The sequence below is a fragment of the Cygnus olor genome, chromosome 6, assembly GCF_009769625.2.
Source record: "Cygnus olor isolate bCygOlo1 chromosome 6, bCygOlo1.pri.v2, whole genome shotgun sequence".
Classification (NCBI taxonomy): Eukaryota; Metazoa; Chordata; class Aves; order Anseriformes; family Anatidae; genus Cygnus; species Cygnus olor.
This window is the reverse complement of record NC_049174.1, coordinates 24,948,095-24,975,369: the sequence shown is the minus strand read 5'-3', so window position 1 is coordinate 24,975,369 and position 27,275 is coordinate 24,948,095. Positions and strand designations below refer to the sequence as shown.

The 27,275-nt window shown below is 37.9% G+C and overlaps 1 protein-coding gene across 5 annotated transcripts in view; it reads right to left on the bottom strand.

Annotated features, from left to right (window-relative positions):
- Positions 1–27,275, bottom strand: part of MYLK (myosin light chain kinase) — a 208,572-nt gene that overhangs the window by 88,643 nt on the left and 92,654 nt on the right. Inside the window, exons 1-7 of one of the 5 annotated variants that reach the window (XM_040562080.1) lie at positions 25,389–25,406; positions 24,966–25,131; positions 22,507–22,543; positions 20,053–20,624; positions 18,891–19,094; positions 17,601–17,735; positions 11,923–12,075 (exon numbers count right to left, since the gene is read on the bottom strand). In XM_040562080.1, coding sequence (XP_040418014.1) covers positions 11,923–12,075; positions 17,601–17,735; positions 18,891–19,094; positions 20,053–20,624; positions 22,507–22,543; positions 24,966–25,131; positions 25,389–25,391 — 1,270 coding nt within the window. In that variant the 5' untranslated portion in view covers positions 25,392–25,406. Of the gene's footprint in view, positions 1–11,922; positions 12,076–17,600; positions 17,736–18,890; positions 19,095–20,052; positions 20,625–22,506; positions 22,544–23,724; positions 23,843–24,147; positions 24,257–24,965; positions 25,132–25,388; positions 25,407–27,275 lie in introns of those variants that run through there. The other 4 variants (XM_040562079.1, XM_040562083.1, XM_040562081.1 and 1 more) reach the window with 4 other exon arrangements.

The following is a 27,275-nucleotide window of genomic DNA, read 5'->3' as shown; positions in this document are numbered from 1 at the left end:
AAGACCAGAAATAGTAAGCAAGGCATTTAAAGACTACCTTATATACCCACATATGTTTTTCTACAAAGCAAGTGTAATAAAGGCTTTTCCCACAGTATCGCCTTACCCCCAAGGGTTCATTTTTTATTAGAAGGACACTCTAATAAGCATTCAAATCTGTGTTTAAAGAAAAACAAAACATTTAGTGCATTAAATCCACAGAGATTAAGGAGAATTCAAATGCTTCCAGTTAATATTATTATTTTTTAAACATAAAGATGGATTCTCAGCATATTTGGAAGGCAATGGTAAAGAGATACATTGCTTCAGATACAAAACTTTCCATTCATCTCTTACACTGCTCTCCTGTGTTTGTGCAATCAATAGTAAATTAATCCCTCTACATCTACAATATCAGACATCTATTTATTAACCTCTATTAATAGAAATTTAAGGTGAAAAAATGCTTTTCTATTCTTTGTCTTCTCTTAAGCCACAATTTCAAAAATACTTTGCATCAATTTAACCTCCACATATCTGCAGACAGGAAATTATTGCAAGACTAATATTAATGTTGGCTGTGGGCCCGAGCCAAAATACACTTGAATTTTTAAAAACCTGGACCTAGTGAATCAGAACTTGGTGCTTGAAGAGAACTTGAAACATTTATACCGTAGAATGATAAGCAGAGGTGGGTTATTGCGTTGAAGGTGTATACATAAAAGAAAAAGTCAGTAGAATATTCATGCTGCTCTGAAGTTAGCCCACTACAAATCAGTTGTACCGTACACATATACCTGCAAGTACTTACTTATTAAGGTAAAAGATAAATTTATGCACACAGAAGGAAAAAATGAGTCAATAGCCTCACTACAGCACTTTAATTCCTAGATTTGCTATTGAAGCTAGAGTGAAGCAGAAAGTCCAGATAAGGACACAAACTTTAAGATTTCCAAAGACTGAATTTGGGTTCTACCTGGCCTCTAGATAAAACAGTTAACGTTTTATGGACATTGTCTATTCTAAGAAATTTTCTTGCTTGTTTGCCTGCCCAGAGGTACTGAAGACTTATTAATATGAGCTGCAGAATGCTGACATCTCCTGTTGAAATATCAGGACTTCAGCACGCTTCACACTGCACAGAATAACAGAAAAGTAGAGGTCGGAAGGGATCTCTGGAGACTGTCTAGCCCAACCCTCTGCTCGTGCAGGGTCAGCTACAGCCCTGAACATATACACCATCAATGCAATAACTCAGCTGCAGAGGATCAGGGTTACAACTGGTTAGAGGTCAGGGACACGCAAATAATAGAAAGTTTGCTGCATTATGTTCAGAACACTGCAAACACGCTGTTTAGTCTTATGAGAGATTTAATTATACTCAAGGAATCTGTTTGCCAGAATCACATGGTTAACTGCCAAATAATGCCTAGCGTGAGCCGTGCGAAAGGACTGCCTCAACAACATTTACCATTTATGGTGTTTAAATATCATTTTGGCTCAGAGGCTAATATGTCAACTGAGCTGAGGGGAATGCTTAACTCAAAGAGCTCTCCATGTGAGCGAGCTCAGAGAGAGAAGCAGCAGATTTCACTAAAATCTTTCAAAGGAAACCTCAGATTCACACATATACATACAGCCAAAGCTGTAAAGTAGCCTGGCCAGATGAACCAGACATTTTGAAAGGAGTTTCACCTCTCTAAATATTTTCAGTGTAAATAAATCCAGCTGTTACCAGATCTCATCTCACGTTAACAGTGCTATCATCTCAAAAAAATAATGTTGTTACTGTTATTAGTTTTTTTTTTTTTTTTTTTTTTTTTTTTACAAGGCAGAAAATTGATATTAGGACACTCATCTCATCTGTCTCAGACTTGAAGTGATAGGGTAAAAATATGCTCTGCAAGTTTTCCAGGAATCGCAAACTTGGTTTATACTTGCATAAAAAAAAATGAGACCTCTATACACTTGAGATATGCAGGGACATTTCTCCTTTATTAAAGATCTCAGGTTGGTATGCCATTTTGCAAACTTTGGTCATGAGAACTAGACATTTAATGACCTAGCAGTGTTTTTCACATATCTAACTCCCATCATCTATTTCTGCAGTTGTAATCGGGTTTTGTACGTGGAAGACAAGGCTTAAATATCCTTGGGAGATGCTTTGTAGTTACCGACTGGATGCTATGTCCTGCATGCATTACACAGAAATATTAACCCCAGACTAACAATGCCCTAAGCCTATATTAGCCAGGGTGGTTAGGGATATACAAAGGAAACTGAGTTCCACTTTATCCAGCCTGGCAATCTATTTATTTTACTGCAGTACTGCAGGATAGTCATCCAGCCTCTCCTGCAGCTCTGTGTACATTCTTTCTTCTTTGAGTCTTTCCCTCTGTATGGGACGTCACCAGGTCTTCAGCATTTTAACCTCTGCTTTGTCTATTCAGTTTCTTCTGCAGCCCACAGCATTTGAAAGAGATGTCACTCCAGAAATCCTACTATCAAAAGGCTGACAATACAAGTAAGACCCATTATTTGTGAGAAACGTGGTCAAAAATCTCCATTTATTCTGCAGGGGACTACAAAGTAGCCAGCTGGTTTCACTGCAGAGCGCTTCACAGTCAGTAGACCAAATCCGCAGTGACAGTCTCACTGGAAGTTTTTGCAGTCAAAGAGCTGTTTGCTTTTGCCTTCAGAACCATCTGCCTTATTAATGACTAACCCTGTTCGTGAGCTATTTACGTCAAGTGATTGCTGCTCTTTTGTCACTGGCACAGACAACAACTCCATGGAAGGCCTGAGAGTGTGTGCATCTACCAAATGCATTTATACAGCAGCTCAGCTGGCCCTCTGCTAATAAATTCCCCAACGTTAGCTAGTCCACTAGAAATTCACTCCAATATCTGCACTAATATAGCATTGCTGCAAACGCAATTATACCAGTCTGACATGGAGAACTGCAGAAAAGGTGATTCGTATATGTGTGATCAATCCAGGTTAGCTCTGTAGCAAAAAATGTGCATCCAGCTGAGGCAGAATTTCACCTTTGCATGTCCAGTGTCAATTTCTCTTTGGCCACACAGGTAGAATTTAGCTTAATTGCAATGCCTATTGAAGTACTGAGATACCACTTTGATCATTAGAAAAAGCATGGGCTCTGTATGAGCAGAAATGGAATGGAAGCACAACAGGAACAACAGTCACATAAAGTGCAATTGTCCCCGAGGATGGCATTAACAAAGAGTTAAAGCCCCATTAGCCCTTCCCTCCCCAGATAAATCCACATCAGCAACAAAGTTGTAGTATGGCTTTGTTCGTGGTCAGTTGTCTCTTCTTGATGAATTCATATTGGAAAACAAAACAAAACAGAAAACGAAGACATTATCCTGAAAAAAAGGCAAAGTGTGTCCGTGGAACTGTAGTCAAGGCAAGGTCTGACTAAAATGAAGCCATATGGAAACCTCCAATCATATACGGCTACATGAAGTTCCTGCCCTCTGTTCCTTTCCTCTACTTCAAAGAAATGACTTGCTCATTAGGACTTACACAGTAACCTGTGTTAAAGTGCTTAAACTTTTCTGTATCACACATTTTTCCAATTTCTAAAATCAAAACCTTATACCTCTAGAAGTATCATTGTTTGACAAAATTACATTTTACAAAGAAGAGTGAAAACAGGTGTTAGAGCAGTGTGTATGCCTAGATAGGTACATTTTGCAACCCAAATGTTCATACTACAAATCCTGTTATGCTGCTTCTGTTATGTGGTCAATTCTGCCTTTTAAGGCAAGAGAACTGCATAGACTTGCAAAATTATTGAGGACAAGGCAGGACCTGCTAATATTCAGCATGGAGCCCTGTGTTTGTAGGGAGAGGTTTGTTGCTAATTCTTCTTGACTCGGTAAGAAATGACATTTTTGTAGTAGGATAAGGATGGGATACTTCTCACTACTATCTGTCCACAACAGTCGAGTTTCATGACATCTGCTCTCCAAGGTCAGTATTTGCCTTAGACTGAGACAGGGCAGAAAGCAAGATGGGTCTAAGCAGCATACGAGCATTTATGCCTAGTGGAAATGCCCTGCCAACAGCTAGGTTGGACTTGGCACATAGGAAAGAAACCTTACCCTCTTCATGTTCTCATCTGGGAGCAAAGATTAAGGACAAAGAATATTATTTTTTGTTGTTGTTGCTGTTCTGTTTAGTTTTCCTTCAGAAAATTAGTAGCACTATGAAAGAAATGAGAATGAAAATGGAATTCCTGAGAGTCTGACTTGTTTGGTCAGTTTACTCAGAGGAGCTTTGTTTTCAATTTGGGTGTCCATAATAACCTAGCATACTAATACTAGAATCTATACTGTAACCCAGTAAGATGCTTAAAGAACACATTGATAAATTTTTAAGACTGAACTGAAAAAACATACCTTCAAGAGTTCACCATCCTTACTTGGCCTTATACACTCCAGCTTACGTACTTAAAATTTCCAGATTTATCTGTAGTCACCTAAATCAAACACAAACGTTCCCCTGAGGCAAACTCATCTCCCCTTTTCATCTTACTTTGGCCTTCCTCTCCCTATAACCCTACTTTTCCCCCTGCATAGTGCTGTTCATAAAGTAATTCTTCATTTTTCCCCTTTATAGTTCTTCTCTCTCTGCACATGCTGAATATCCCTTGCTTATACAATCATAAATCTTTTTCGTGGTTGTCCCATTTCCCTAGACTATTGATAATGCTATTCACAAAAGTTTTCTCATTTATGCTCAAACAAGCACATCACCCTCCTCTCAAACCAATCTCTTTTGTCCACTGAGTCCTTTGATTGAGAGACATTTTTTAATGATTATTTTCTTGGATACATGACAAAAATCTTACTGGACACTGACGCCCTCTGCTTTTCCCTAACCGTTGGCTATACTCTTCTGCTTATGCAAGAATTTTCCTTCTGTAAGTAAAACTTCTATGAGATTTTTGCACTGGAGCATATATATGCTTATTTGTATATATGTTTTACATCAGCGGGTGATGCAAGGTAATCAAGAGGCTTCTAAAATACGGCCAACGCTTCTGCTACCAAATCCAAGAGACATAAATAGAAAGGGACAAAACTTCACACTAACGGAAGTACAAATTGCCTTAAACAGTGAGAAGAGAAGGCACAGATATATCCTTAGAGGCTGTCTTAATGCCCCTAAGATTTTAATTCACAATTTGGGAAACTGCTTGGTTAAAGATGTATTCCACTTTTTGATTTGTAGTTTAAAGGTAAACATTAAACTTACAGGTGCACTTCCATCTGTATCTCTCTCTCTGCCTAAGTATGAGGCACTAGATGTGAAAAGCTTACCTGTTATAACAGGTTGCTTCTAGCACTTGGCCATTTTACCTGTGATGTTCTTGGGTATATAGTAATTTTAACTGGTACATAACCAGTCTGCAGACTAAGTTTTTCATTGGCGAGTACTCTATATGACGTAGTCATGACTGATGGTACAAAAGTGACTAAAATATGTTTGCGCTTTTTCATTTGTTTAGCAATATATACAAAAAAGGACTCTGCTTTGATAAATTCAGGTTACTCTAATATGCATGGTAAGGAAGTTCAGTGAAGCTAGGTTGGAATATGATTCATAGAAGTAAAATAAACTGGGTAAATTCCTAACCACATGAAAAATTAGGAGAAAGTCCAGAAAATGAATGCAGATAGAAATGATCTTACTGTTAGAAACCAAGTCCATTTTCCTCCAAACCAACAAAAACAAACAAAAAAACACCCACTCCTAACTGTATTAACTGTCAGCCATTAGTTTTGATTAGGGCTTCTTCACTTCCCACAGCTTGCCTACCTCAAATCTCCTGCACAACAATGATTTCTGTAAGGTTTTACAGTCAACCTAATTCAATAAGATAATTTGATGCCTGACTGAATTCGCACTAGATAATCCATACCAGCTGCTTTTGGAAACATTCTTTGGGGTAATGTCATATCCATGCTTTCAAAATTACTCAGGTGTATATTCAGTTAACAGGCTTTATATATTTTTTGACAACTTCCACTTTTCAGTTAAAGCTAGAACATCATAGAATTTGGCAATCCAGATTGGGAGTTTACCCCTGGACCAACATAGGACCTTTCCTAAGACTGCTAACAAAACCATCTGTTTTCTGTCATTCTGGTATACAATAGTTAAATGTTCACAGTTGAGAACACCATCAGATGTAGGGGGTTTTCTTGTTGTTGTTGTTTTTCTTTTGAAATTAATTTTTTTTTCTGTCAGCTTTGTTTTTCATTTATAAAAAAATTCATACAATTCCTGCCATTTAACTTTCGCTCATTCTGCAATCACTCATCCCTCATTTGCATCCAAATTTGGTTCCCCTTTTTCTGGAAATGGCTTATATCAAGAAGCTGTCTTTAGAGAACTTTGTATTGATGGCACAAATCCTATATCATTAAAAGCTTCCACACATGTTTTGCTTTTGTCCCTCATTTTTGGTCTCTAGCCAGCATTGTTCTTCATGTTTGGTCTTGAGGTTCTGAAAGAAGGCAATTTATTAAAAAAAGCAGCTCAGTCTTACAAGGATTACAGCTGTTACTGACCCACGCATAGTGCTGGACCAAGAATTTTAGGACACTTTTGAAAGCACTGGAACAGAGTTTCTTTGATAGCTAATATTAGCTCTGCTTACAACAGCTTACCTCTGACCTTTCAATGTAGTAACAAAAAAACCTTGCTTTCATTTAGTGCTCTGAACCAGTTCTTACATAGCCAAGCAGTTCCACCAGGCTACTGGTCTGGAATGCCTTCTGGACATTTAACAAGACTAGAGTCATGCATTTTGGAAAGTCTTCTATAGTCCTTTACATTTATGTTATGCTTCAAATACAGCAAATTATTTTCAATAAATACTGGCTTTGAAAAACTGTCACAACTATTTCATCACTCTTGACAAGTAAGACATCACACTTCACTTACCTTAGGCAGAAATATTTGAGAAACAAAGCTGTAGCCTCTCAGTTAAGGATTCAAAGAGAGGTTGCTTATCGCAGTGATTACTTTCTTTAGAAGATGACTATCTGTGAGAGATCATTCTGAGATAGAAAGGAAAATAACCCATGACCTAAAGACAGTGTCTCTAATGAGTGGAAGAAAAGACTCCTACCTGAAAGCCTTTCTTCAACCTGCTTATATTTTACAGTCCCGCTCACACCAGACAGAAAAGTGACAGGAACAAAATAAACTGGTTTTCCACATAACATCTCCCTTCACTGCTCAGATAAACTGGTTACTAGAGCAGGGACTTTAACAGGCTTTCAGGTGACTCTAATCTGCTTGTCCAATGATCAATGAATGACTACAGTAATCAGATTACAAGGGCTACTAGCTTCCCTACGTAGATATTTACACTGGGGAGGCTGCACTACAAAAAATAACAAAAAAAACCCACAACCCTGTGAACTGAAAGTGGCTGGGGAGAAAGAGGAACAGGTGTGAAATCAGGAAAGTGCAGTGTTGGCAGGGAGGAAGAAATGAGGTCAAGAGCCAATGAGCAGAAGCAGCAGCATTTGCTGAATAGTGTTTGCTCACTGAGGGAGGCAGCATTAGGCCTCTGTTCAAGAAAGCAGTGCACAAAAGGCCAGCATCAGCAAAACAGTTCTGGGTGGCTGCAGAGCACCAGAGCCCACCGGACGATCCTAGCTCCAAGCATGTGCTACTGCTATCGCCAGCCAGGCTTTGTGCACTCCCTCTTAAAATCAATGCTGCTTCTGCTTGGCATGAGGTGGCTCAGGAAGTCCACATGATGAAAGAAGAGCTGCGGTAGGTCAGATGTTTTGTTTGTCATCTACAGCTGGTTAGAACTGTAAGACAGAAGGACATTCTCCTGGTATAATATATATAATATATTATATAATATATAATATATTCTCCTGGCCCTCGTGTAACAAGCACTCCAGCTTGATACACTGGAAAAAGGAAATAACTGCCTCTCTTACATGCACACCCTTTTTGCAAAAGAACAAAAGCTTTCTACACACAGTATTAATTTGGTACAGAACAATAATAGATTGATCCCATCATTTGTCCCATCCCTCCTCCTGCTCTCCCTCACCCTTGTAATCTTGTATAGCACACCCAGGAATTGGTGTGAATGTCAGGTGGTTAAATATCCCTTTGACACATCTTTGCTACAGGTAGGTCTCGCTTATGGTTCCTTGTCAGTGAATAGTTAACTGACAGAGACAATTACATATCAGAAGGCTTATCTGAGGTATGAGGCAGACCTGAAGAACAGCTGCTGTGCCTCGGAGTTGGCCTTAATTCCAACTATACCAGTTATTACCACTTGTCATCTTGTCCATATACTTCAACTGTCACAGCTACAGCAAAGCACTATAACTGAGTCATTATATGTACAGCCAAGTCAATTAACCTCTCCTCAGCACATTTTTTCTATTCATAAAAAGCTAGTTTAAAAGGTCAAAGACCTTGGCAAAAAGCTGAGTAATATTAATATTCAACCTCAGTGTCTACTCTCACCGTCAGTATATAATCACTGAAAATACATTTCAGGTGACCTGAATTTACCCTACATCTGCCTGTTAAGAACCTGGGATTTTTTTTTTTTATTTTATTTTATTTTTAATGAGATGCATGGTATATTTAGAAAATGGCTTGGATACTTATTTTCATATCACAAAACATCTGGAAAATTGTAGTATTAAATGTTGACTAATTTACAATAACAGCAAGAACTCAGTCATTTATACAGAAGTTAAAAGCTTACAGAAAAACTTGCACATCAGCCCCAAAGCTTCTCAAACTTTGATTTTGCTGTGTATGGAAAATGATGTATAAGTCTGAGTGAAGAAAAAAATCTAACATTTTCAGAGTGACAAATGATACTGTTACGGGAACAGGGAGGTCTGTCACAATGTTTGAGTAATCTGGACTGTTTCTTACCTCTTAGGTTTTCTTGCATTAGAATCTAGCATTTCATCCAGTGCACCCTGCTCACTGGAGAATTCAGTTAGAAAACATTCTGATGGTGAAGATATTTTCTAGCCTGGTTTTTCAAAAAAGTGCCGCTCATTCTCTGGAGCTCATCTTTAACCTACATTACAGCTTTAAGAAACCACCATCACAGAGAAGACAACTGTCAGGATTCAATTTAGTCTACTTAGTCTTTCACAAGACCAGAATTAGCTTCACCTTGATTAACTTACTTTCTTCGGAGACTACCTAGTGTCCCTTTAGTGCCCTGCCTTTAAGTGATCTTCACAAGAGTGATTAGTTTGAATTTGTTTAATTTTTAAGACCAGTACATTTCTTAATACACCATCCATAAGAAGTGTGGGACTTTTGCAACAAGATGCCAAAAGCCTCCTACAAATGGCTAAATGCCTTCAGCTTTTTTCATATAAAACCAAGGAAGGCCTGAGGTTGCTGGCCACAAGGCAGAATTTATCCTGCTCAGTAATAAGGAAGAAAAAGACAATTATAAATAACAATAAAGCCAAGAGTGATGATTTGGAAGGAAGATGATTTCTGACACTGGTCTGATATTGATAATATGTCAAGAAGATTAATTCTGTCTTAGATTAAATACAAATTACATTTCAGGTACAAAAGGAAAATATTGCTCTAGCAATGAACGAACAAACTGAACGCTCCATAAAACCTGAAAACCTTAAATCATCTGGGAGACAAAAGGGAAGAGATGAGTTACAATTCAGAAACAGCTTGTACAGACTTTTTCCCACTAATCAGTGTCTGGTCAGGAGAGGATTTATGAAGTTTTCTCTCTTCCTGCATGTACATGGATTTCCTGCTGTAATCTGCCTGCAAAAGCCAAGCATTTTTGAGAAGCCTTAGCTGCAGCATTCAGGGTCTCAAAGAAGCCTAGAGCCAGTAAATGTTTGCTAGAGGATCTGATGGAAATATATGAAAAGATAAGAGATTTGGAAATCACAATTTTAAATTTGGTACTATTTCTGTCAGGCAAATCTGCATTGATCTGAGTGTTGGGGAAAGTTATTCTAATCCTCACAGCAATAAGGACATAATGACTTTTAGGGAGGAAGTGGAGAGGAGAGCTAAGGCTGTAAAAACTTTAAACACATGCCTGTCACGCATGTTGTTAATTCTGCTCTTCTTTGTCCCTCCACACTCCATGACTCTCAGAAAACAGAACGGGATGCAGAACAGAGGAACTAACTCCCCATAGTAGAGTAGCTGTAGCATTGCAGTTTTTGAGCCCCAGACTAGCCAAAGTATAAGAGGAATCCAAGTCAGTGCAACGGTGCCTAAGTAGCCTGAAATAGCTCAGAAAAGTACAGTAACCTAGGGAAAGGCTAGGTCACTAAGTGCATTAGCATCGCATGTCAACCCTAAAATAACTCAGAAATTATTAGTGAGAAAGGGGCTGTCTTTTTTGATTCTGTGTCCCAGTGAAGAATCAGCAGGTCCCATGTCAAAGACTGCTCCCTTGAGGTGCAGTTCTCTCAATTGCCCCTTAGCTAATGCAGATAAAATGCTTCAGAGAAATTATAAATGGCAGCTTTGAGAACATATTAGATAACATATTAGTTTCAGGATTATTTGAAGTCAATGTTTTCTTACTTCATGCCTTTTTTGAGGGGGTAGGGTAGGTACTGCATTTCCAATTCTGTAATCAAGAAATTAACTCGCAGATTTACCACAATTACTCTGTTTTCATTTTTCAGCTTGCCTAGATTTTTAAGTGGATTCACATAGACTGAATAGGTGCAGACCTATCACTGAAGTGCTGAAGACAAACACCACAGAACATTGGCAAACCAAGACAAATCCGGGGATCCCAGGAATCAGGATACATTTCCCACTAAGATATATGCACTAATTTGCTGCAGGCATTACTTGGTCCTAGACAAATGGAATACTTCCCTTGGCAGCTGTCACTCATCCGTCTGTTGGACAGGCAGTGGCAAACTTTTATAACTTTGGGAAAAAAATAATTTGCTGATGATAAATACTAAATACAGTCTTGAATGCAGAGGGAGGTGGAATCTGATCATCTGCAGCCATAAAACAAAACAACTGTATAACCTGATACCACATGAGATTATAAGAATAACAAAAATAATGCTGATTGATACTACCTCTCACTGTTCAATATATCCATGGGATTCTGACAAGATGAGATCTCTGTTGTTTTAGATTGGGTTTGTCCAGATCATAGTGCAGAATTATGTCATTCATGGACAAATGAAATATGTCGAGTCACCACTGAGGGTATCAAAATATTGATATTTGCATAGAAGATGCTCCTAGATTTCAAAGATGACAGATCATCTCAATTGCTCACTACGTCCTTCTTCTGGTACGTACACTACCAAAATTTTGCTCATTCGGAGATATACTTCCTCCAATTAGCTAACACATACCTCCTCAAAGTTATTTTTCCCTCTCATAACTCCTGGTAGCTGAACAGTGACATTTGCCATCATAATTGCAGTCCCTGGCCCTGTTCTCTGACAGAACTCTGTTCAAGCAAAAGGGGTGGCAGCTGCCTTCTCATCACAGCACTTTCTTCCTGATGGGTGACACTGGTGATATTGCACTCTTTTCTTTCAGCAGAGACAGTCCTTTCCTACACTGATACAATTCTTCCAAACCTTAGCTTCACTGCTCTCTACCACATTAAGCCACTCTTGGTAATATCAGAACATTAATACCCTTTTAAGCAACATACATATAACTTTACTTTTCACAGTCCCTAAACATCTAAGTTTCACACACCTCCAAAGAGGAGAAAACCAAGCCTGCAGAGAAGAGCTAAGAAAAACACAGAATACATTTACAATCGCCTTCATTAATGATCTAATGTTCTTTGTTTGTTTGTTTTTAAACGATTATGGCAGATACCACCGCTGTAATTACACGAAGCTGAGTATTCACCTTTGACAGTGACCTGAGCACTGCATGATGCCTGTCCTGTGTTGTTTTCAGCCAGACAGGTATAAATGCCATCATCTTCTGGTAAGGCATCTTGGACAGTCAGTTTTGCAACTCCATCTTCAAAAGTGGAATGGGCATACTGAATTGGCTGTTCTGCAGACAGAAAGGGAGACAATTATCTTAATACATCAGCCATATGTTTCAAAAACACTTCTTGCTTTCAGTGAAATTTGGATGCCTAACAGCAGTCAGTATATTAGAATGCACAGCCCCTGCTCTCTAGTGACTACAAACAGAAGCATCCCAAGCACAAAGCAGAATATGGTCTTCAGACAAACCTCACCATTCATTAGGTTTATTGGTTGCCACCTTTGGTAGCAATAAGAGGAAGAAGGTTTATCTTTGTGTTTTGAAGAGATTCTCTCTCAGGCAAATAAGAGAATAAATGTCTTGTGTGTTTACTTAGACATTGCCTCCATCTAATAGCACTTTGCCTGAAAAAAAGATACTGGTATTACCGTCCAGATGTACAAAAGGGCATGATGAAGCACTTGAAGCCCCTTAAATTAAGTACTTTGCAGTGGAAGACATTCCAAGAGAGGCAGCAAAGTCTAGGATGGAGCCAAGAGGCTGATCTACCAGGCATTCAATCTACACTAATGTATGTCTGCTAGCAGACAGGTACAGTCTGGTCTACAGTGACACGACTGTTAAAGAAGTTCATTTTAAGAAACTGGTTCCTTGAATTGATATGGAACATGCTTAAATGTTAGTGTAGACTGGTTTAAGTCGCCTTGCTATTGTTTCGGGAACTATCATCAATCTCAGCCTTACTTTCTGAAATGCTTCTGCAATCTGTTTTCCCCATATTAAATATTTTCCAGTACTGACTCATCATTGGTTGCTTTCCCAGTGTATGCAATGCTTAAGAGGGCCTGATATCTGCATAAACACCATGCTGGAAGAGAAACTAAGGTCATCTGAGAGGATGGTGAAACTGCAGAGAAATTGTGCAGGACTGTATCAAAGACATCTGTCACTTGGGAGATAATGGTCAAAAGGAAAGATCAAAATTGATTTAATTGCCAAAGTCATTTAAAAACATTTGGGAAAAAAACCTCTGGGGATTCTAAAAACCATCTCCGCACTATCAGCAGGATAAATTAAATGATGATACAGATTTTTCTCTCATCTCTGATTTCCAACATTAGCAGAAGACAGTTATTATCTATGCATTATTTATCCGCATATGAAGTTTAATTTGGAAATGCATAGATGCACCCAAATCAGCATGATCCAATATTTAAAAAATACTATATAACGCCTGGGTAGATGATCTCATTCCCTTTTTTTCTCTTTAAAGTTATCTCTTTGTTAAATTAGCAGATTTTCTACAGCATGAAAAACTGGGGCAAACATTTAATCAATTGCCCAGAAGACTCCGATTTTAGAATAAACTCACCTCACGTTCTTCGCAGATCACAGATCACATATTCTTGTTGCTAGTTCCTTTGAGATCCCTTTCACTCAGTTACATGGGCTGTTGTAACTATTAATTCCAATCACATATTTTTGCATACAGGAATACCATTACATTCAAATACGTACACATAGAACTGAAGCTCAAGCAAAGAAAGCTTTCTGTAAGAGGGCATGGGGTGTTGGACTGCCTTCCTGGTCTGACTGTAGGGTGTCAAACCTGTCAGGGATCCTGTCTGGGATTCTGACCCTGAAACTATAAATGGTGCCTAATGATGCTATGATGATAACCAGGTCAGAAATACATTCAGAACAAAAGCTGCATTGTTAAAACTGGACTTTTTTTTTTTTTTTTTTTGGTCATAAATAAACAAATGAATACGATAAATGTTCTGTGTGGAAAAAGAAAATGGGGCCTCCTTTACCATGTCCTCAAATCGAAATTTGTCAGGGCATCCCATTTCTGACTCCAACTCAATGAAATCATTTTTTTTTTTTTTTAGCACTATTCACCATTCTGCCTTTTCATTAGACCCCAGCAAACAAATGAAAATATTTCTGCTCTGAGGAATAACCTACAGCAAGATTCTAAGTTATATCCATTGTTCTTATATTTTGATCTAATAAAAACAACTCTCCCAGCAGTGAAATGTTGCCTTCTCTAGAGGCAGAACAGTCAAATCTCCATGACAGCTTGGCAGTAGAAACAATAACAAAAAATACCTTACTGCTGGCATGTTATGCCAGAAGAAAGGAAATTTTCCCCTGGCCCATTTATTAAAAGCTTTCTGTACAGATCATAAAGCTATCCTAAAACAAAACACTACTCAGAGAATTGTTCTGCTTAAAGTTGTGATCATATTGTTTTTAAATTAATATTTTTATTATTATTGTTTTTAAATAAAAAAGATGTTCAATTTAACTTCGGAAAAAAAAATAAGAAAAAGGATATATTTGAAATAAAGAGAAATGGGCCTTATCCTTACAAATTAAAAAGAAGTTACCAGTAAAGCATTTAAAGAAGCTAAAATAAATTGAAATTGAAATTTTGGTGAGGCCAGAACTAAACCAAAAAAAGTTTATTTTCAGAGAATTTTAAAAAAAAATGAAGTAAATTGGTGAAGATTCAGGGGAAAATTTAATTTATTATGCAGAATTAGAGCAAAAGACAAAAGAACTGTCTTTAAAAAGTTGGAAAAAAATATTTAAATCATTATAATAGGCCTGGAAAAAGTATAAAAATGAAATTGAGGATGGTAAAGCTGCAGAGAAGAGTAGGAGCTAAACTTGGATGAATGTGGAAGTAACTCCTTGCCTTTACAGGTTCTAAGAAGTAATTATTGACAATGTGCCACTTACATCATCTATTGTTTTGGCTTGGTTGCCCTAAAAAGAGAGGTCAATCTATGTATGGCTTGGAAAATATTTTAAATTTGCATGCAGTCACAACTGGTAAAAACAGTCAGTATATAAAAGTAGTACTTGTATGTAACGAGCTGTTGTAAATCTTTTAGTTCTCAGGTATTGTTGGTTCCTCGGAGGCAAACTGGGCAGCATACATGCTGCTTGGTATCAAGGGCTGGCCAGCCTAGACTCTTTTTTTTTTTTTTTCCCCTGTTCTCTTATGATTTGCTAAACTTGGGCTTTGCACACATTATTTCATCTAGATGTACATATTTTTCCCACTAGTCCTTTCGAAAAAAATAATCCATTATTGTTGTCACACTTGGAAGACAATTCGCATTTGATATTTTCTTGTGAACTCTGCACATCCTGTCCCATATAAAAAGTGCTATATTTCAAACAGTTGTGCAATTGCTCTGGGCAGACTACATTTTTCTCTGCAGCAGTCTACCACTTATGAACTGAAGAGGCTTTATATTCCAAGCATGGACAGCAGATTCTAACACTTTATTTTTTATTTATTTATTTTTTTTTTTGAAAACACACTTTTCTCCTTTATTTGGTTATGGCTATAAAGATGAGTGGTTTGTAGTATCTAGCTAGCTTGTAGACAGGAAAGAAAAGTTTGCTTTCAAAGATCGCTATATCCAATTTGATTGTCAGGTAGAATAACGACCCTAGGAGTGTATATGGAATTAGCAGCATTAAACTACTGTTTATAATCCATTCAAGTTTGTATCAAAATGGTATACAAACTGTTATGCATCACAATCAGATGCAAGACAGGAAAACATTAAAATATAATGGTATATTATAGGAGTCTTTAATAAAAGAAGTGTACGTATATCTTTAAAATAATGATGTTCCTAATTTTTATTATTGTAATAGTTTGTTGTGCTACTGTTACTCAGGATCATCACTGTCTTTTTATTTAAGAGCAGAGCTAGCTTTCACCTACAGAATCATAAATGGTTTAAATTCCAGCTACCTGAAAAAAAACACCATGCTTATGCCTCTTTGTGATACTGATACAATTACAGTTAGAAGGTTGGATACAATAAAAACATTGTGATGCCTGAACAGGCGCAGACTCAGCTGAGTTCAAAAGAGGAAGGTCAAAGCAGAACAAACATATTGAAAAATGGCAGGCGAGCGCAGTGCATACTGGAAGCCTACAGAAACCTGTGGTTTATTGACCTCTAGGCTACATTTTTTCAGGAGACAATGTCTTTCTGGATAGCATGGTTACATCGATGGAGACGTTATCTCTGTTCCTGATAAAGTGTAACACAGAATTTGAAGTCGTTTGAGACAGGAAGATGCTCTGTGTGATGTGGATGACAGCTAGGTGTAACTACATCATTCAATGACTAAGGGAACTGCATAGGGCATGGGATACCCTTGGAACATGAAGCTGAAAAGGTTGACCCCATGCATAGGAGTTGTCCCCTCTGTGCTTCAAGACACAATTATTTAGTTGCAACAGTGATTCTACCCCAGTCTGCAAAGCTGGAACTGTAAAATAGTCTTCAGAGAAACAAATGCTTTCCAATGGGAGTATGTCTGAGCTTTCATTCACATGTTTCATGCTGTAAATAAAGCGGTGGCCTTTCTATTCTAGACATGGAGCTATTGGGAAGGAGAACAGGCCAGGCTGTGGGAACATACCGATCTCAAGGTCATGGTTCATTTGCCCTGCCACCTTTTTGAGTTATCCCATTTACTCCGAACAACTTAAGAAAAGCAGAGATCATGTACAAATAATTCATTTTAAAACAATCCTAGAGGAAACAGCTTTATGGCAAAGCATGGTACTCTTTGTCTTTAAATCACACACACAAAGATAAATAGCCTGGGGGAGTCTGCAAAAAATCAATTGCACTTCAGGAATAACAGAGGTGCTTGAGGGTTAAGCTGAATAAATCTGTCTGGTGTTTAATAGACATGACTCTAAACTGAAAGAGACCTTAGTCAAAGCATGTAGTCCTTGGATCTCTGAAATCATTTGAAATCTAAGCAAAATACTGAAGTTTGGGTCCAACTGATATCAAGAGGGGACTGTTAAGGAAGCTTCCATGTTCAGTTGTTTAATAAGAACATGGGAGGAGTTTATAGAGCCTGATAAAATAAAATAAAAAATTATGTATCCTTTTTTTAATCAACTTTTTATAGGCATTCCTGTGCAGACCTAGGATCTCAAGGAACATCTTCCTAGTAGACAAGCAATGAGAAAAGCTGTGATTTTGTTATCTTAGGCATCTGGATGCTAAAAACGGTTATGACCTGCCCAGCTGAAAGATGAGTGGAATCTGGCATAGATTTCCTTCCAACCCTAGAAGGTGATAAGGTACTTATTTTGCTTAGGACTTATTTCTCCCGTGGGATCATGGTGCCAACCTGCTACTCTCCAAGCAGAGGCTCATACCAAAGGAGTGGAGGTAGCACAGGATTCAGCATACAGTAGCAACACAGATTTTGTTGCAGCACGGTCAAAACTTCATTTAACGAAACCCAGGAAAACCATCTGCATACAATGTTGTCACTAGAGTCCCCTCCTGGACATACTGGAAAACTGCAGTAAGACAGGAAAACAAACAAACAAACAAAAAAAAACCACTATCCTTCTTGTTTACTATCTGAATATAAGGTGATTTTCTTCGAAGGTTCTAGTGTATTATATTATGGTGAGTTAGAGTGCAGTATTCACAGCCATGCTATGTACTGATCAGGGTGGCATTTGAGACTGTGAATGTAAGTGGGTGCATGCACGTATTGCAGACCAGGGGGTTCCTTACCATTGAGAAGCCATGTGATCTGAGGCACAGGTATGCCTCCTACACAGCACTGCAGCACAAAGTCTTGCCCTTCACTCACAGTGCATCCTTTCAAGACACTGGAAAAGCATGGAGCAACCTCTTCAACTTTAGGCCCTTAAAACCAAAATGAAAACAGTTCCTTTAACCCAAATTGACAAAATGACCTTTACCACTTAGTGACTTTTCTAGGTATGGTTAGGTGGCATGGCTGGGCTAACAGATTCATCCTGTGCCAACCAGAAAAAAAAAAATCAAAACCACAGTGAAATATTTTATTGGGAAACATAAATCATTTTGAGTGTGAACTGGTGTGAAATAAGGGGTTCTTTCATAATCTACAAAGCAAGCATTGCCAGCCTTCAAGCTGTTTCTTAGGTGGTGGTTTTCTGCTCCAGATTTCACCAGTTGCAGCCAATTACTAGAAGGGTATGCAACATATTGCCAGAGAGCTCAGTGCAAAGAATAAGAAGGAAAATTCTTCTCTATGCTTGTCTGTATTCTTCCAGTTCCTCTCCCCAGTTTCCCCTGGTTGGCAGTGAAACAGGGTGAATTAAGGATGCAGTTTACAGGTGTCTCATAAGATGGAAAGTGAGAGTATCTTGGGTATCCTTCTTTAACCTCAGGCACAGCAAATAGAGAAATTTGCATAAACATGATCATAGCTCCAGGAGAAAACCTAAAACCAGGTGAAACGCTTAGAAATGAGGACAGGATTTACTAAAAGGCAAAAAAAAAAATCTTTCAGTAAGACCAGTAAGACAGTGCCTTCAACCTCAAAATAATTTTTTACTGGAAGCTATACTTGAATTTGGCAGCATGCAATCCTCATTCCTTCACTTTTCTTCTTACTTGCTCTACTGCACAGGATCAGTTTGTGCTTGCAAAACATTTCAGATATGCAGTGTCCTGCAGAAATGCTAAGCAACTCCAAGAGAACTACATGCAGAACAACAACAAAATCTTTGGCAAACTGTATCAAATACAAACATTAATAGAAAACTCCAATGGGGAACAGACCTCCCTGGGTGCAAAGCATGTGATGAGAGGGTTTTAGTTATACAAACAACAAAAACAAAAGGTCAGAATGGAAACTGATGCAGAAAGTGGCTTGTCAGCTATCCCACACCACATCAGTGACAAAACTAGGAATCAGAATTAAACTTTACTGAGAAATTCTAACAGGAATTTTTCAGTCACCACCCTTTGGCAACACAGTAAAGACCAGCCACAGTTTTCAAAGTGCAGATGGGCTCACACTAGCTTACTTACTTTTGACAGTTAACAACCAGCTGGTGGAAGTCTGGCCTTTGGGGTTGAAAGCTGCACAGCTGTAAGATCCACTGTCCCCCAAGCAGGTTTTCTTTAACCATAGGCAATGAACTCCGTCTTCTTCATATATTTGGATACTTTCTCCAGCTTTAATAGGTGCACCCTCTTTGAACCACTCCACATTTGGTTTTGGTTTCCCTGAAACTAAACCATCAGGTCTTTGAATTTTTATGAACAGGTATTAGTGCAATTCCATTATTTGCTTTAGTATAAATTAGGTATAATTTACACGTACATGATTATATAAACCTTAATGAGTCAGTAATACACTATCTTCAAAAGACAGTCTGATATTCCTGATGTTCCAAAACCTTTCAGCCAGTCCAACTTTAAAATAAAAAATGCTTGGTAACCTGAAAAACCACAGCACTTCTGTCTGAAAATTGTTCCTCTAACAAGTCACACACAAAAAATGGATGTGATATTAGAGAAGAAAAAGGTATTTCTGCCATTCCTTCCTATCCTGCTCAGTTGGCTTCTCTGAGTACTTATCAGTACTTCACAATCCACGGTTCCTACCACTGAAACAATTAGTGTGGTTGTTCATTCTGGGACTGCACAACCTAGAGAAGAGAAAGCTAGAGACATAAAAAACAATTTCTCTCTCACTTTTAGGAGCATTTTAGAGTGCAAACTTGAAAAAAAAAAAAAAAAGCTTACAAATAATCTTCTACTAAAATTGTAATTAAAAGAAAAAAAAAAGAAGTGTTCTAAACATTCTTCTTGGATTCAGCAAGATACAGCCCTCATTACTCTTTCGAGAGGTTGAAACCTGGCCAAACTGTGGAGAAAACTCTTAAACACCGTTTTAATTTTGACCTTTTCATTTCAGCTGTTAGGAAGCACTCAGATCATCACTGGGCCAACCAAATATGAGGGGCAATAGTAGATTCCCAAATGGAAATATAGAGACTGATTGCAGTTTCTTACCTGATCTTTTCCACAGCAGATTACTGTGGAAACAACATGAAATTCACCATCTATTTCTGAAATGCTTTATGAGCAGGGCAACTTGCAGTGAAGGAGGAAGAGCTTCCCTACTTCTGCACACAGAAGGGTAACCTGACTAACCCCAGGGCTCTGATACCTTTCATCCCTTTACCTTTGCTCTTGAATTTAATCTCCTGTCCTTCTGATGCTTCCAGGCTCTCTGGGCGGCTTTCAAACTGAGGAGGAATTCCCAAAGGATCCCTCTTCTCCTCCATTACAGTCTTCCGGGCTCCAGCTCTATTTTCTGCTTCTCTACTCCTTGGACCTACTTGTCCTGTCAGAGATGGGGTTTGCTGAGTTGTCATCAGGGGCTGCACAGTCCTTTTCCTGTCTTCACCCTGCCTGATGAAAGTGGTCTGGGGTTCTGCCTTTGGTTCTGGTTGCACTTTGATGGGCTGTAGTGTAATGGTGCTTGAAGTTTTCTGCAAGACCTGAGATCCCTTTGTTCCTCCTTTAGGTTCTTGAAGAGATACTGCATTGACTTCTTGGTTCTGTACTTGATTACTCTCTTTGGCCTCTCTGGAGATGTAAAAGGCCTCTTTCTTTGCTGACACCCTGTCTTTGGTTTCAATCATGAGTTCAGTGCTGCTAGATTTGAGCTCTTTGGCAATCCCATTGCTAGCTGCCTGTTTGAAATCTGAGTTTTCAGCAGCTTTAGGAGCAAATGTTGGTTTTGACGGCATGCTGAAGGAAGATAAGTTTACAGATATATGACTCTGTATAAAGACTAATTATTATTATCAGCAATGATATAAATGTCCAAGCACTTAGGAGGAAGATCAATTTGCCTTTAGTTATGTGAGTGACGAGCACTGCTCTTTCCCTCAGACAGATTAAAAACAGGGATGAAAGAGGTAAAGTGAAATTACTCATTAAATGTGATCAGTGCTCAAACACTGTCTCAGCTGAGGAGTTTCTGGGTACAAATCCTCTGCTCAGGTTGTAACACATGTTTTGTGAGTCAGACACTAGCCTTGAATATGCTGCTAGAGAGTAATTACATGAGTTCCTGGAATATCCATAGTGTAACACTATGACATGTTTTAATAAATTGAGGCTACATGTAATTATAGCTCAAAATGCCACGTAAAATAGCTCCTTAAGGTGAAATTAAAATGTAAATTATGCAGTGAATTTACTATTTCTAATTATGGTGTCTTATAACTTAGGTGATTTCAAAATGGAACTCATCAGTAAATTTGGCAGAATACTAGAGGAGGGAAAAGGGGTGTAGTAAAAAAAAAAAATCAATTGAATGGATGTAAAAATATCATCTATGATTTTATTAGGAAGAGTTTCTCAGAACTGTGATGGATCTGCTGGTCAGAACTTGAGGGACTTGAATTTAAGTTTCCTACATTGAAGTTGACTGCCCTGACCCATAAGCTGCCACCTGTAGAGTACTGTGTCTGTCTCACACCTCCAAAAGCATAATTATTTTTCCAAGGCAGAAATGGAACATATGAAATTCTAAAAGTCATTTCTAACCCAGCTCTACTTTGCTATGTTTTGTGTCATTGACTTATTCTCCCAGGGAGATTCAGGATATTTATGGTGGTACTTTCTTCAGCCAGAGTTAAAGGCAATATAGAAATAATGCACACAAGATTTACAGTTACAACTGTAAGATTTTTACATTTTATGAAATATCCTTCATTTGTGAGTAAACAATGGAGGAGGCAAAAATACTGTGAAGAACCCAGTACATTGGGAATTCCAGCTGTAGAGAATCACACTAAACTTATTTTAAACTATGTTCCTAAAAATCACACAAACCTTAAACAAGGTAGCACAGCATTTTCAGATCCACTTTACAACTGACATAGAGTCAGGACAACGTAAACATGTACTTTTGAAATGCCATCCATGGCACGTGAGGACAGATTTAACATCCTGAAGACTGTAAAGCAAATGGCCTTCATTAAAGTGTCTTACACAGGCAGCATAGAGCATTTCATTTCAGCATTTTCTGTTCCTAAATTAAAGTCATTTTACAAAATGATTTCTTAAAATTCATAGTCATTTAATTTTAATTATCTTGATAATGTCCTAAAATAAATATATTTTTTTTATTACTTATTACTTCACCCTTACTTTTGTAGTCTATTTTCAAACAATATCAAAGACTATGGTCATAGCGTATTTTACTTTTGACAGCAAAGAACAGCCTGCCCAGTACTTACTTGATATTTAGGGTTTTGATGAAAAAAAAAAAAAATTGACCAATTGGTACAGAGTATATGTGAGTGTCCTCACATAGCTCTTGTTCAGATTATACAACTTGTTGGCTACTTGGAAACTGTGAGCATAAAGTCATCTAAATTTTGCTTTCCTGAACCAGACCAGCATTCTGAATTTTGACAGCAGTTCTACCAACTATTTCATACTACCAGGAGACCTGATATTGGCACTATCTCATTCCAAGTACACATTGTCTGACTTCCAAATACAGACTGACCCAAAAAGATTGATCACTTTGTGAGGAAGGCTCATGCAGTAAATGTCAAAATCAGTGCTGAGAAGGAACCTTGGTATATACCGAGAAAGAAGTCTAGTAAAAACATACCACAGTGGCTGAGTGTATGTGTCAGTCTTGTCTGGACCTGAAATAGAAAAAGAAAAGAACAGGTACCTTATATGTACAATACCATGCACACTCCAATAAATTTCAAAGATTATAAGTGAAGAACATACTTAAGAAATTTCACTCTACACATTTTCAGTCCTTTGAAGTCAAGATTGACTACCACCATGTCTAGAATTTATATAGAATACACCAAATGGCTCAGCTGAAACACAGAGGTCTTAGTCCATTTTGAGACATTTCTAGGTCAAGTAAGTTCTCAAGTCCTTTGAGAACTGTGAATCTCAAAGACTCTGTGTTGGAGAACAGAAGTGAAGAAGAGGTTCCACCTGAGAAGCAGCTCATCAAGTCCTATGGGAACTCCAAAGAGCATGCAGAAGTGGGTGAAAGACAAACCACCAGTAATACCACTGAGCATGCCTACAATGAAACTGCAGTGGTCCCCTGTTTAAAACAGTGTTTCTTCACTTTGAAACATTACCAGGAAACCTGGGCTAAGCTACACTGGTTTGCCAAGTTACCTCATTATTGATATAAGCGAGCACATATTTGCCCATAGTCAGTCTCTTAGGTCATATGTATTTAAGCCTCTATGCATTCTCCCAGTCCTTGATAGTATTTGATTCCCTTGGGGGCAGCAGGAGAATGACAGAAATACTACTCCAAATCAAGTACCAACCACATCTCTCTATTTTTTCCATAGTTAAAACTGCGGTATGCAGTTTGTTTTCTCTTGGTCAGATTAAAGTTGACAGTTGACCTGTCAGTAATAACCCATAAACCTGTCATTAAACTGTAACTGAAATTCTTCATATAAAAATTAAAGCTAAAAAGAGACTGAATAAATGTTGAAGAGAAAGCTGAATAACTACCAATTGCAGAAAAAACAAAGCCATGCAACATTGCTAATTAAAAGAACATTTTTCCCTTCCCTCTCCTCTTACCACTTTAGAAAGCTGGGGAAAAAAATGAAGCTCTTGGAGCAAGATTGTAGAGATAAGAGACCGCATGGCTATAAAAGAAAATTCAGTAATTCTGAACTTGATTTTGAACACTTGATTTTCTGCTAGCATTTTGCAGCAATTCCTACTACCTAATTTAATTGATAATGAAAGACTTAGATATTATATTATTGTGGTTCGGTAAGTGGAATCATCCAGTTAGTCAAGTACATTGTAAGAGAGTGCCCTTTTTACTGACCTGTACTAATCCAAGAAAGAATGCGTGCATTATTCAGAGATGTGGTCAGCATCTGAAGCAAACATATACCACATCTGACTTTGTGACCCCAGTTCTGCATCATCTCTCAGGGCAGATGTACCCATTACATAACAGAAAGCTCACAAGTTCAGGGAGAGTGAGTAACTATCAAGTTTCATGTTAAAAAAAGGGCTTAGTGAACTTTATGGCCTTTTCTATGAAACATTAGTTGAACAGGCAACCCATAGAAACTTTCTATAATGGCCTCATCAGATTGGAACTTACAGATAAAAAAAAAAACAAGAAAAAAAAAAAACAACACACAGCTTTTAGTGGTAAAGGCTAGCTGTGGTTCTGAGAATCCCAAATGGAAATCCATGTGTTATTTATGTTCTTGTTATCTTACAGAATGACAACACTCACCAAAAATTTCACTGCTGGGGGCGCATGTAACCTTATTGATCTTGTGACTGCAGGTAAAGACAGCAGCTGTTGATTTAATTATTTCATTGGGTTCAGCAACTGTTAAGCCAGCTGTTTACCCACTGACTGATGAAATTCCTCTTTAGTGTGGTTGCTGAAGGCTTTATGATTTTGAGGCTAATGTAAAGGGTACCGTAAGAATCATCAAACTGCAAATTGAACTGTTATATGGTAAAGCATATATGGAATAGAACATCCTGAAGTATTTATACAAATACATTATTTTCTTTAACAGTAGGGACAGAGACGGAGTGGACTTTGGAGTTGAGAAGCCTGAATTTTAATCTCATTAAACTTCTTTTTATCTCTTACAGTTTAAAGTTATGCTCCTGTACTTTGCTTTCCTAGTTCTACAAATACAGATACATTTTTTTTTCCCAAAAGATAGTTGGTATAAATATGCATCCAGTGCTGTTATTCAATAAATACAAAATTAATCACTGTTTAGAATTACAAATGCAAAGTTCCTAGCCGAAGTTAAATTCTATCTTCAAAATATATGAAGATCAAAACCACAGTAAAAATGGAAAGCTCATTTTATAGAAAGTTATTACAAAGAAGCAATTAGACTGTTGATTGCCATTAAACCAACACAATGTTTTCAGCTGTAGCATGCTCCAAGCTATCACAGTACCATCTAACGAAGAGAGAGTAAAATGAAGAAAAGTAAATGCTTATATTGAAAACACAACCAAAAATTTTTCAAAGCAATGACAGTGGTTCTTTTGTGTTCTCCTGTGTATTTGTCTTTACTGTACCTTGGACGGTGAGCTCTGCAGACACAGATGCCTTCCCAGCACTGTTCACCACTGTGCATATGTAAATTCCTGCATCAGCAAGCTGAGCATTTTGGATTTCCAAGAACTGGATGCCTGTTTTCTCAAACATGTTGAAACGCTCATTTTGCTGCAACTGAATATCACCCTGCAAATATCACAAGACACCATGAGACAGAGAGCTGTTGGTAGGAAAAGGGGAGAAACCATATTTTTTTTTTGGTAAAACATCAGGTAAAAATGTCTTTCTCCTATCTTTCAGCCCAATACCTTCAGTGAAAAATACCTGGATGATATAAAAAAAAAGTGCCCAAAAGTTCTTTAATTCATAACTGCAAGAGGCTGTTTCTCTTTGCATTTTGCCATCCACACATTTCAGTTTGGTTTTGCTTTTTCATTATTTACCATATCCACATCCTTACAAATATTTTCTTTTGTTGTATGTTGGCTCAAACCACTTTTCCGTTCATATTCATTCCCGGGAAATCAAACACCACATTAAGTAGCGACTTCCAGCCTGAGGAGTATTTCTCCATTATTCAATAGCTCCTTTATGCTGTATCTCTTCAGGAACTGGAAAATTTCTGCATGAGAGGACCTTATCAATGGCCAGGTGAGGGTAGCAGAAGGCATTAACTGTGCCTTGAGGAGGCACTGCTGCAACACAGATCCTTTGTGGAGACCAGCAGAAGGTGTGTCTGGATTTAAGCATTCTCTAACAGAGCCCTCATGACCAAAACAAGCCATTAGAAAAGAAAATATAGATGGGAGAAAGCCAACTTGGACTTTATTACTTCTGTCACAAAAGAACTAAACTTCATGAAGGTTTAAACTTATCTAAAAAAGATGTTTAATATTAGAGTGCTCCTTAGTCTACCACATCAGGATATTATGCAATCCAATAATTAAAAAGTCTGAAGCCAGGAATAGTGAGAAGTGTAGAAGATTAATACAATTTACTTGCAAATTTGATGCATTCTCCTACACCTCCAAAATTTAAAATAAAGTGGAGTTTCTTTCAAAGGGCTACAGTGGAGGTGAATCAAAACATGTGACTTTAAGGCAGGAAAATATATTTAGTTCTGGGCTTTTACATAGATCAGACAATCAGAACAACTATTTATTTGCTTTTAAATTCCCTTCTATTTTAAATTGACCAACACCTCAATTTGTGAGCAAATTTGCCTCTGCTTCAACATCAGCCATTAAAGAGGAGTTCCTTGCTATCAGGCACCACAACTTTTCCTATCCCAAGTTTAGGAAGGAAAAAATGTGCTTCCTCCAGGATTTGTAAGGTACTGGTCAGTAAAAGTTCTGGGAACTCTACAGTGTTTTCAGACACTGTAGTTCCTGCAGTCTCTGTGAACTTGCTGCTCTCTGGGTGCTGTAAATCCTGTAAACCCAAAAAGCTGATTCACAGCAGGGGTTTGGTAATGATATTGTATAAGCTTCTGTTCTTTGCAACTTAAGTAAGAAAAGGCTGAAGAAAAAAAATAAGCAGAGTAAGAGATTTACACAAGAACTTATTCATTAGTTCTGAAATGTGCAGTTTTAATTTGTCCATGTGTTGGCTCTGCGCTAGCCAGATGTGGTCCAGTTGTCACATAAGCTCATTTCCATGGTGCTGAGGCAGGGCTGATACACCTGCCACTCAGCAGGACTCTGCAGTGCCATCCTGATGTGACCTGAAGTATTGTGGGCTTGAGCTTGTTTTCAGCTAGCCAAAGCACACACATGATTACCTTTTGAGTCATGCCTTATGAATAAAGGTATAAAAACATGCTTCACAACAACCTGCCAATAAAACTCTGATACAGAGCAACAACACATTTTTACTTTACAGAGCACATGAATTATTGAAAGAAAGCTTTACTCTGCTCAAAATAGGTGCTAAATTAATATTATGAAAGCCTAAATAAACCCAACTCAACCAAAACATTGTAGCGATGAACTGAGGAAAAGTTCAAGAGTGACAGGGTGTCTGCAGGCCAGCAACGGTGTGACTAGTGAACCTCTGAACAACACAGCTATGGTATTTTACTGAATAATATATGCAGACCTGTGAGAGTCAAAATTTGTTTTTTAAGGACAGAAACATGAACAGGACTCATAGAGCTGCTAGTAACAAAAATGTCACATACTTAGTTCATTTGATTAGAGGAGGAATGTCAGATTATGGAATCATAGGGTAAAGAAGCTAACAGTGAATGGCAAAATACATAAAGTAACCTCTACCAAACTGCAAAACAGTGTATGAAGTACCAAAGTGTTTATCCAAGCTGCTGTTTACCA